Source organism: Sciurus vulgaris, assembly GCF_902686455.1.
Source record: "Sciurus vulgaris genome assembly, chromosome: 6".
Classification (NCBI taxonomy): Eukaryota; Metazoa; Chordata; class Mammalia; order Rodentia; family Sciuridae; genus Sciurus; species Sciurus vulgaris.
In genome coordinates this window covers 69,257,697-69,269,853 of record NC_136466.1, presented here as the reverse complement: position 1 = coordinate 69,269,853, position 12,157 = coordinate 69,257,697, and the positions used below count along the sequence as shown (strand labels likewise).

Genomic DNA, 12,157 nt, shown 5'->3' with positions numbered 1-12,157 from the left:
GCTCGAGAGTTCCCTCCCTGCCCACCCCTGACAAGCAGGACCTCAACTCAATAAATATGAAAAGTGATACCCTCATTCATAGTTTTGTCTTTGCAGTCAAGTTCGTCCACGAGAGGACCCTTCTCAGCCACCCTAAGCCCCCAAACAATCAGGGAACAGAAATACATTTTTAAAGTTGATTCAGCAAAAAGAGGAATTTTAAAATCCTTGTGTAGACTGCATTCCAACAGCAGTGACGTTTATCTTAGGACTTAGTCATGATGGTAAACCATTTTTTTAAAGGTAGGTAAGAGGCCAGAGGGTAATTTTCAGAAAGTGATGGAGGCTGGGGAGGAGGTTCAGAGGTCCTAGGTTTATAGCCTTTCCTTGGCTCCCTCTTTTTATGCCTTTCTTAGAAATGGTTATGAAGCAGGAGTTTGGGGGGCAGCAGAAATGAGTGAAAACTGTGGCAGTTAGGGAGGGGATGACCTCAAGACCCAAAGTAGAGAGAATTCATTCCAAAGGAAGAGGGAGTGGGCCAAAGTCTCTGGGGCTTCAAGAGCAGAACTCTGCTGGACTAGCACTAGCGGCTGTGGGTGGCTGTCGTGGAATCTACATGGTCGCATTCATTTTTCCTGATTAGTGGCAAGCCAGGCTAAGACAGTCACTGAGCTTCAGAGCAGATGGTGCCTAGATAACAGGATGACACTTGTCTTATTTATTCAAGAACGAATCATGTCATTGAAAACACTAATGTCAGACTGCGGGTGTAGCTGGGTGATAGGGCACGTGCCCCGCTGCTGCTGGATTCCATTCCTGGTCCTGGGGTGGGTGCATTGAAAACACTGAAGTCATAACACAGGATCCTAATTGGGTCCCTCCATCTTTGGGAAGGAGGACAATTGCTTTAAGCCAGTGGTTTTCAAATTGTGGTTGTGACCCATTAATATTGGGATCTGATTTAACTATTTGATCCATATTTTGAGTGGAATATAATAGAAATATCAAAGTGTATCTCATATACAGTTTTGTGGATTTTTCTTGCTTCAGTTGTGTATATATAAAGATATGCATGTGCTGGGTTAGACTAGAACGTGTAATTCTTTTTGTGAGCAAGCTCCAAAAAGTAGAAAAAATACTGCTTAAGGCAACTTTAAAACAAAAGGAAGATATGTAATTAGCGTAGTTGGGCGCACAGGGCCCAGGTGTGTTTTTGTATATGTGTGCGTGAGTGAGTGTGTGTGGGATCTAATTAGGCCATGTTGTGCCAGACCATGTTGTGTCTCCTAAGAACAAGAAATTGTGAGATTCAGAGGTTCACATAAGGAAACATCGCTGTGTATGATAATTTAGAAAATCTTATGGGTTCTTAAGATGAACACGTGTAGCTTTTTGACATTGACCTAAATTTGTAAATAAGTTCTTCTTTTTGTTTTTTTCAGTTCACCATCTCTTTGCTTAAGCAGAAATCTGTTAACTCAGCAATAATACCACAATTTCCATGGTTGATATTATGAAGAAAAAGTTTCACTGAGTTATTAGTGGTGCCTGGCTCCTGAGAGGACATGTTCCCTGAATATATTTCCCTAGCAAAAGCCTAGAAAATCACCAATATTGCCCTATGTTTCCAAACAAAACAAAACAAAAAATATTTCTGCTTTAGCAGAAAAATGTTATCAGCCTTTAAAAATCTCATATCTGGTCACAAGATAAGTGTAGAAAACTAAGTATGCTCACTCCACGAACACCAGGAGAAATCTTCTGATAGAGAAAAGGTATCATGATGTTCAGACACTCAGACACATTATCACTGATTAATGGAACATTTATTATTACTCGTAAGGCATAGACTGTAATACCAAAAAAAAAAAAAAAAAAAAAAGAGAGAGAGAGATTGAGAGAGAGATGTGAAATGACAGGTGGTGTCCTCATTGGCCTGCTCTGCGGCCGTGGGCCTGGCTGGTTCAGGCCATACACTCTGCCAGTCTGAGGACTTGGGCTCTGTTACCTCCAGCACAAAGCCAGGGCCTTGTCTGCAGTGGCAGCTGATGCACCCATCTGGATTTTGTATGTTCACACAGTTGGCCACTAGAGGAGATGATATTTACCTCCACCTGCGCTTCACTGCCAACCTGCTGAAGTCTCTCTGCTCCTGACAATAAGTTTCAGACACCTTGTGACGGTCATTCTGAAAATGGATGCACATGAGAGGCACAGGAAGGGCAGATGACGGCAAGAATCACTGAAGGAAGAGAGGGTGCAATGGGGATGTTCACCCTCTCAAAACCACGCAGGGAACTGCCCACCACTCCCTTCTGACAAGACCTCACGGACTCTCTTCCCAATTTGCAAGCAGTCCTCCCGAAGCAGACACTGGTCTAAAGTTGAAAACGTTAGGTTCACTTTGCCGTGTCTTCTGTCATTCTGCTAGGCATTTGTCTTATGTTGGGAGTAGCCAATTCTTCCAAATCCTGGGTTTCTGGAACTTGCTATTTACTCAGCAGTAACTTATAAAGTCTATGTTTTTCACTTGATTGAAAGAAATGAATCCACAGCATCTTTCATCATAAATATAATGCCCTGGGAGAGGATACAGCAGCAAACCAGACAGACAAAGTCCCCAGGACAGTGCCTGGCACACAGGCACATGGTCTCCACTGAGCAAATATGCAAATGACAACTGGGCTGAGATTGTTAAGGTCACAATCTACTTCAATGCTTTGGGTCTCTGAAATCACCAACTTCCATCTAATCTGTTAACAACAGTATTTTGTTTTTTCTTGGCCAGCATTATACTTGAAATTGATTCATACAATAAAAATATGGACCATTATAAATATCTTAGATTTCCTGTCTGGGTACCTTCTAGGGGCCAAATCTTTGTACCAAAGAGATGTTAAGGAATTGCAATATTCCCAACTTGCTTGCAAAGATTGACTAAAATAAAATAGAATCATCTTATCCAGGTTATAAAAACAAAAAGTTATGAAATAATTTTTCTATACAAAAGTAGACCAGTATTATTGACCATAATGCCAACTTAGTTCCTCAGGAGCGTTATCTCATTGAACTTTCAGCTTGTCGTTCTTTCATCCTAAGTATAACAGTTCAATGTCTAAGGAATTACGTTTCAATTAGTAATTACTTCAATTCCTTGTAAAATGTGAGCACACTCTCCTCCACTTTTATACACAATGATTATATCATTGCTTACGAGTCCCCCTTTTCAAAAGAAAAATTGTAACAGCATAGCTGAAGACTAAAGAAAAATCTCAAGAGTAAATGTGGTGAAGTGTTAGTTATCTGAGTACCTTATACATCGTATCCTATTATCATTCTTAGAGGCTGCATGCTAATCAGTTTTGCCTTCAAGCTATATATTCAAAATGTGATTAAAACGTACAGTCTCACAGTAAATTTAAATGGCTTATTAAAGGCCTCAGCATCGGTATCATGTGTCAGAGATGAATGGTGTTTCTAATATGCTAGCCACTTGGGTCAAGTTCACTTTAAGCAGGAAGCATATTTATACAAGTAAGGGTAACAAAAATGGTCTCTTGGGGAAAACTGTTTGTGAGGGTTTAACACTTTTATGTATGCCTTTGTATTTCTTCTAAATAGGCATTTTACGGGCATTGGGCCTTAAAACCCTTCCTTGATACAGGTCTAACTATCGTCACCTGCTGCCTGAGTATATAGGGAAGGGTGGGGGTGCGTATTTCGGGGTCAGGTGGAGGTGGGCGAGGGTCAGGGCTTTGAGCCACCTTCCTTTGAATGACATTTTTTTATCTGCTTCTTCAAGTGCGCTGGGGAAAGGCAGCAGCATCTCTAGGACCTGGGAGCCTGTTGGAAATGGAGAGGCTTCCCCAGCCCCACCCAACTAGAAGCTACTTCAAAGCAGATCCCAGATGACCCCTCTGCAGGTCACAGTGGGGAAGCCCTGCATGAGCACCCCGAAGCCCTGCTTACTGGTGGCCAAGCACGACATGGTGTCCCTTTCTCTTTCTTCCTCTCTTCTAAACTCGCCCTTCTGAGAGTGCAGCCGCTCCTCCGCTGAGGTCATCCTTCCTCTTGTCACTCCCTCACACACTGCCAGACCCACATGAACGTCCCAGCACTGAGGTCCTTGCTTTTATCAAGAATCTACCTCCCGTGCTCCCCCTGACCTCAGAGGCTTCTTGGGCATGTCACCATGTGGTATTGATCCTAAGGTTGTGGATTTGTTCTCTTCCTGTAGCTGAGCCCTCCCTCCTTCATCCATCCTCCATTGAGATCCCATCCTCCTCTGTGGTCCACCCAAGTGCACCCCCTCTTTCCAATTTAAGTCCCTTCTGTGCTCAAGGGGGGCCTTCTCTGTCCCTGTTTCTATTAGGGAACATTACCCTCCTCTAAACATCACTCTTAGCTCCTCTGCTAGTATTTATGGGCTACTGAAAGGAAAAGAGGCAGCCAGGTTAGATGTTTGGCAAAATGTTTGGGGGACTAGCTGCTGGGGTTTACTCAGTAGCAGGAGATGCTATGCAGTTACCTACGGCCACTTGGCAGACCCCGTGACACACTTCATTTGGCCCCACCTTGTGCTGAGAGGCTCAGCCTACAGCAGGTGCCCTGAGACAGCTGGGCATCCCAACCTGGACTCAGACTGGCCAGCCAGAGGCCCCTGGAAGCAATTTGGTCCCTCTGTTCCAAACTGAGCTGGGGTAAAGGGCTCTGAAATAAAGTGAACTGGCATTTAGAAGCGCACTGCTTACAAACTCAGGCTCCGTGGGCTGGGGGTTAGTGCAGCCAATGATCAAGGGGACATTTGGGGGTCAATCAGGTGAGGACCCCTCGAGGCTCTTCTGGAGTGGTCGGCACCCAGAACAGATTTCTCTAATCGGAGGAGACGGGCAGTGGGAGAAACAAGATGGCTTTCTGGCCATAGTGAGTCCGGGGACCGCGTTTGCAGCTTCCGTTCTTCTTGAGGCCAACAAACCAATTCTTCTCTGCATGCTTCTTGGAGGTGTAGGTGTTGTAATGGTTTTCCTCCAGTCTTTCCAGGAACAAGCATTCCTCGTTTGGGGCCTGCTACAAAGATAAAACCGAAATGGGGTAGAACTCGTGAGCAAGTGCTTTTAAATGGGGTCCCTCCATTCATTAGCAGTTTAATCTTGGGCAGATTACTGGACTTCTCAGTGTCTCAGAATCTTCTTCAGAATTGGGATAAAGAGGGAACCCATCTCACAGGGTACTCACGAGGACTTTGAAGGGTGACCAGCATGTGATGGGTCTTCAAATGCATCCACTATTACTCTGAGCCCCACTTCTGCCTGCTGTGCTCAGGATCTAGGATCTCTGCTGGGAGATCCTGCTAGACTAAGGACCTCAGGGGCAGGCTGGAACCCTCACCTCTGTGGGGGTGTGGCCGGCAGACACGATCATGGAAGAATGTTCAGCACAGGTGAAGCCAGGCTGCGATGCAGTGGTGTTTTTCAAGTTCGGATTTGAAATAAACAAACACCTACTCATATTTTCTTTCCATTCTGGTGATTTCCACTAACAATATCTGAGGATTTACTTCAGTGTTGTTATGGATGTGAATGCTTGTGCAAAATCTGTCCTAAGCATAAAACATATCCTGGAAGTTAAATAATTTTTTTAAAGGTGAAAATAACTATTTTTTGCTACCTATGAAAAGAATCGAACTTTTAAAAAACCCTTAACTTTATTTTAAAATGAGAAAGAAAAGAAGCACCCAGAGTCTACCACTCAGATATGGTTTTTTGTTTGTTTGCTTTTTGTGTGTTTACTCATTTTGTTTTCGTACAGTCCCGGAGATGGAAGTCCGGGCATTACTCATGCTAGGCAAGTGCTCTACCACTGAGCTACATTTCTAGTCCAAGGCAACTGTTAACAGTTGATGAACCCCCTCCCCTCCATCTCTTTATGTACATACACAATAGATAAGACTCTAGGAATATAAATTTATGGTATTATCAAAATGGCAGGCTTTATCTACCGTTCTAATATTGCACAATAAAGCTATGAAAACACATTCAGTATTGCCAGCAAGAAGAATGCAAGCTAAAAAATGATCATTTGTTGGCTATCCTCTCTGCAAAGACCAAAGAGATTTCCATATCAGTATTGGTGAGGGTGTGAAAACCGGCCCTTTCGCGCACTGTTGGTGAGACGCGGGCAATTTGAAGGTATGTCTCAGAATTTAAAATATGCATAATCTTTGACTCAGAAATTCACTTCTAGGAATTTACCCTTAGGAGATAGTTAAACAAGTGAAAGACCACAGTTTCAAGAATGTTCTTTGAAGCATTGGGTATAATGGCAACAAACTGGAAGCAACCCATTTGCCCATGGTAAGGTGTGAGTGGGTCTGGTGCAGACGTAAGTGTATTAAGCTGAAGCAGCCACCACAACATTATTAAAAAGAGTAGAGGACAGCGGAATGAGTTAGACATTATTACCCTATGTGCATATATGATTACACCACCTGTGTAATTCTGCACCATGTACAACCAGAAGAATGAGAAGTTATACTCCATTGATGTATGATGTGTCAAAATGCATTCTACTGTCATGTATAACTAATTAGAACAAATTAAAAATAACTTCTCACAAGAAAAAAAAAAGTACAGTACTTGGAAAGTATCCACCCACTGATGTTTTACTTATAACTTATCTGTTAAGAGAGTGGGGGAAGCCAGTCTTTGAATTTGTCCAGATTTTAGAATACATTTGCTCCATTGGATTTGAAGTGCGGATAGAAAGCTCTTCTGCTATATACTGTCCTTCCAATGACCTCCTATATCTGACTTGGCTCCCTTTTTCAAGTTGCATGATCTGTAAAGTCTCTCTCTACCCATGTGGCTGGTGATTTGCTTTCTTGCTGTTTCGTCATCTTGGTCATTGTTCTCTATTTGTGGACGTGGTTGTCCCATTAGACTGCAAACCCTACTGAGGGAAGATAGGATCTTGTTGGCCTTGTGTCTATCCCCAGACACAGAGCCATCCGGTAGGTGTACAACAGCTAAGGTAGCAAATTAATTTGATTTTTTTTTTAGTTTGTTTCTGCTGGGAATTGAACCAAGTGTATGCTGGGCGAGTGCTCTACTGCTGAGCTACATCTCAGCCCTAAAGTTAGCTAGTTTTCATTAGTAAGAAACTGTAACAGGAAGTGTCCTACTTCTTATTCATTGGAGTGTAGTGAAAGGAGACCTGTGTGAGACACTTTAGCCCTTTTGGAACAAGATGAGATATAAATGTACTAATTGGCTGACTAACTGCCTCCAGAGGAACTTGGTCTGGACATTTGTGTTTGATGCACCTTGTTGGGGTGGAAGGAGGGAGGAGGTTCTGGACTGTGTGGGCTGCTGACCCCCAGCAGGGACAGCTCGCCCCATGACTCCCCCCAGTGGGTGTCAGGCCTTCCTTCTGTCATGCAGGTGAGGCGGCCATTCCCCACCCCCCATGTCTTGACTACACTGGACATAGACAAAGCGACTGAGTCACAGGCTGAGTCGCAGGTCAACCCAGAGGTACCACAGCCTCAGCTGGGGCTTTTCAGCACTTGCTGTGCATGAGGTAGTGCCAGCATGTTGATTCACGCCTGTTACTGTGGTTGTTTCTTTTTTATATTTAGCATGCTTTTCTTCCAGTGACACAGGTGACATACTCACTATAGAAGATCTGGAAAATACAGGAAGGCACACACGTATGGTAAAATCACCCATTAACCATGTCAGAGATAACTGTGTTAATATTTTGGTTCGTCAACTTTCAAACTTACTCTCTTAAATAAACACATCCTTTCTACATACACATTCAAATTAGTCTGAATAGCTAAAATTTGTTCATGAAGCACGGCTGTGAGGTACTTTAGAATTTCAGTGGGGGAAATGCTACCAGTTAGGTACAGTGAGCTAAGATCATATTTCAGGTGAGCTGCAGGGCCGGCCAGGCCAGTCGTGGGAGAGGGGCTGCCTGGAACCTAAAGGAAATTGGATTTGGGAAGTTCTCCCACAATATTTTTATATAAGTAAAAGAAGTTCACAGTAAACATCAAAAGTGGGTCAGGTGTAGTGGCACACACCTATAATCCCCAGCTACTCAAGCTAAGGAAAGAGGATCACAAATTCAAGTCTAGCCTTGGCAACCTAGAGAGACCTTATCTCAAAATAAAAAATAAAAAGGGCTAGGATGTGGCTCAGGGGTAAAATCTCCTGGGTTCAACCCCAATACTGAAAAAAAAAAAAAAAAAAAATTTAAAGGAGAAAAAGTCATAAAATATACTGTATAACCTAAGACAGGAATTTTAGCTATTCATCCTAATTCAAATGTGTGTGTGTGTGTGTGTAGAATTGATGTGTTTATTTCAGCAAACAGCCCGAGAGGCTATTACTGTGACCATTCCACCTTCTGCCCCCTAGTGGGCAGTGTGACAAACTGAACTCTGTTCACATCCAGCACCTAGGCTCAGCCAAGTCAAAAAAGGGTTTCCTGGGGCTGGGGAGATAGCTCAGTTGGTAAAGTGCTTGCCTTGCAAGCACATGGCTCTGGGTTTGATCCCCAGCACTGCAAAAAGAAAAATAAGAAAAAAAAAAGGGGGGGGGCGTTTCCTACCCCTGTTCCTGCTTAGCAATTTGGTACAAGTCAAAGGAAGCTCCTGATTAAACTCACCCTATGTCTACTTTTTTTTGGAGATATTCATAAAAGGGAAGAGTAGTTTGAACTGGGTCATGAATCACAGTCACACCTTGGTTATGGGCTGTTAAGATACAGAGAAGGATGGTTGAAATTTGGAAATAATTACAAATCCTGCAATTATTCATTTCGGCTCTCCATTCAGTTAAATCTTGTCGTAGAGGAAAATGAGGGGCAAAATCATGTTGCCTCTGTTTCTATGCTTTTCTCACAAAGACCAGGAGGACATTCTCTGTCAAACCTGTAGAGTGCATTTACTCAGAGGAAAGAAGCAGGTGCGCAGGGTTTTAGTTACTGAAGAAACAATAGCCTATGCTTCTTGATGTGGCTCATTCTTCTTTATGTCCCTTTTAGTATCTAACATGGCACTGAGACACAGGAGGAGCCATTTGATAGATGTTCAATGAAGTTATTAAAATGTTCATTCTTTTAGGTGATCTATCTAGAATAAAAGGGACTTTCCTTCAAACTTTTATGCATAACTTGTAAACTACTAGAATCTGAGCTCTGCAATTTTTATCCGAAGTATTAAGATACACGCCTATAGCACATAGTAGGTGCTCAAGAAAACATTTTGGGAATGAATGAATAAAGCAAGAGTAGGTATTCTGAAATGAGTGTCTGATGAGTTACCAAAGCATCAATCAATGTTTCCTCTCGGTCTGTATGATAATACACCTGAGTATTTTGAGAGACTACCACAAGAAACTCTTTTATGTTTATACCTAAAATAAGGCAGGGTAGAGGGTGGGAATCCTACTGGAAAAAATAACAAACAGAGACTAATTGATACTTTTGAGTTTGCATCACTCAGTGTGACAAGATTTCCGGAAACCTCAAACCTGGGCTGTGTCTGGAGGCACGTCAGTTTCATACTTACTGAGCCATATAAAAGCCCATCGGTGTCCATGGCCAAGTACTGGCCGGTCTCGGTACTCTTTATATACACCTCCCCCACACTTTCCGCACTGAGCTGCAGCTGAACTGGAATAAAAATAACACAAGAAAAAGTAAATCAACACTATGCTTGTGCCGGTAGGGCCAGGCAGCCAGGACAGTCAGCTCTGGAAAATTCTGCTCATTCGTTTTGTAGAACCCCAAGGATGAGCTTTCAATTAATCAGAACATAGAAACACAGTTGCTTTTTCTTTGCCCTCCAAAGAAAGCTGTGCATGGGGAAATCACATTCTTGAGAGGAGGAGAGACAATGGCTGGCTCCTCTATTCCTCCACTCCGGTTGTTACAGTAAGCCTGAGGGAAACTTCCTGGTATCCGCTCCCCTCCTGCTGTCACCTGGCGAAAAATCATCAGGAGGAAATGGCATATGCTTCCCTGGCTCTGTCATCCCATCAATCTTGGGGTGCCATAGAGCTGACTAGCCTGTGACTCTTGCTGACAGATTTTTGATGTTGTTTTTGTTGTTTGAAAGACAACATCCAACTAACTTGCCCAGACTGGCCTTAAACTTTCGATCCTCCTGTCTCAGTCTCCTGCACAGCTGGGATTGCAGGTGGTTACCATCACGCCTGGCTTTGTTATATTATTATTATTATTTTTAAATCTGGAGTTGTTATTTTATTTATTTTTCCACACAGATAAGTTTCCCAAGGAGTTAGGATGGTTGGTTGTCAGCTATGAAATGCAGGGAACTAACCACAATGAAGTTCAGGCGACCCCTCAACCTCTGGGGAAGCTCACCTGGGGTCCAGACTCAGGGGAAGTCACTAGCTTCCCATCTAGAGTGAAGCAGTGGCCTGGAAATGCAGTGGTGAGAACAGGAGTTCTCAGCTGGGGCCATTTTGTCCCACAGGGGACACTGGGCAACGTCTGGGGACAGTTTTAATTGTCACAACCAGAGGTGTTGGAGGATGTTACTGGCATCTAGTGGGCAGAGGCCAGGGGATGCTGCAAAACAACGCACACAGCAGCCCCCAACAAAGAAGTATTCAGCTGGAAGCATCAGTGGTTGAGAAACCTGGAGGTCGAGGGCAGTGGCCAGGTCCCCTTCCACCTGTTTTGCACAGATGGATAATCTCAAGGTGCCTTGCCCAGTGCCGGGTCCAAAATTGCAATCCAGTACGGAACTGATGCAGGTGTTCTTGCTTGTTCATCCCAGAGTGCCTCTGAAGGGAGGACTTGGAGGGTTCTCATTTAGGAACTGGGATGAATTCTGGATGGTCCTGGACGATTTCTGTGGTCACCAGACTATCACAAAGCACCCATACAATTAGGACTGAAATCCAGACCAGGAACCTAGTTCTCCAGGAGGGCCAGGCAACTTCTCTAAGGCTCAGCTTGTCAGAGGGGCAATGGGGTTGGAACACAGGGCCTTTGGTTTACAGTCTAGACCCCTTTCTTTGTTTTATTTTTCATTTAATTTATTTGAACATTCATTCCCATGCTTCAAACTTGGAAGCAGTCTCAGAAAAGACAGTGGAGAGTCCTCTGGGACCCCTCCCTCCTCCTGCCATCTAGCCGGTGCAGAAGTTGGAACACCTTCCTCCCTGTGCAGCTCATTCTCCTGGGGAGACAAGGAGGAAGCCGTACTTCTAGCGAGATGATCTGCATGGATTGCCGAAGACACATCCCATTTATTGTACATAAATGATAACATTTGATTCACACGGTGCTACACCCTAGGGTTGGTTGGTTGGTTGGTTGGTTTTCCTTAACAATTCTGGCAGTACGGAAACGTTAAGTTCATTGTTTTTGCCAGTTGAATTATGTTCCACCATGTGGCTGCACCATAGTTATTCAGCCACTTCCCTGTTGATATGCCTGTATTTTCTCCTTTCCTGCTGTTTTCCTCATCTGATTCATCCCCAGAGTGATACACAGCTCCAGCACTCCCACTGAAGATGAGAAGCAGACCAGGATGCTTCTCCCATCCTTGGGAGTCTTTGCTCTAGACTTGGGACTTCTTCCAGCTGCCTGTGGTAAGTGGAGTTCATTGAATTCACTGGAAGGGAACTGGCAGCCTCTGATCTTTCCCACAAGTCCTCTTGTCTTCATTTACCTCTGAAGTGTGGTCATGAAAGAACAGGCCAAAGAACTTCCATCGGGATCTGAGTCCTGCCCTCTCCAGCCTCGAGTTACACCACCTGCTTGTTCAATCACTCCAAGCTCTTTCTTGCCCCAGGATCTTTGCACATACTATACTTTCAGTCCAGTACCTTCTTCCTCTAGATAGTCACAAGATTGTTTCTTCCCTCCTCCAGGCCTCAACCTAAATATCCCCTCCTTGGAGACACCTTCTCCAAGTGTCTGATGAAGTAACACGTGATGCTCTGTATGGTTAGTCCTTTCACCCCACCTCTACCCCACCAGTACCTCCCTAGTCCTCGCTTTGTTCTTTCTTAGGCCCTTGCTTGCTTCTTTTGTGGCCCTTAACATATAATTACCTTATTATTTAGGGGTTCACTCATTTGCTTCTGCCTTTCCAAGAGAAGGTACACTCTAACAGGAAGGGCAGGAGTCTTGT

The 12,157-nt window shown here is 43.9% G+C and overlaps 1 protein-coding gene across 5 annotated transcripts in view; it reads right to left on the bottom strand.

The window, feature by feature from the left end:
• Nucleotides 1-4,769: 4,769 nt before the first annotated feature.
• FGF1 (fibroblast growth factor 1) overlaps nucleotides 4,770-12,157 on the bottom strand; it is a 91,209-nt gene continuing 83,821 nt past the window's right edge. For 3 of the 5 annotated variants that reach the window (XM_079146103.1, XM_079146101.1, XM_079146102.1), the window contains 2 exons: nucleotides 9,557-9,660; nucleotides 4,770-5,046 (listed from right to left, as the gene is read on the bottom strand). In XM_079146103.1, the coding sequence (XP_079002229.1) occupies nucleotides 4,852-5,046; nucleotides 9,557-9,660 (299 nt within the window). In that variant the 3' untranslated portion in view covers nucleotides 4,770-4,851. The remainder of the gene's footprint in view (nucleotides 5,047-9,556; nucleotides 9,661-12,157) is intronic. The other 2 variants (XM_079146104.1, XM_079146105.1) reach the window with 2 other exon arrangements.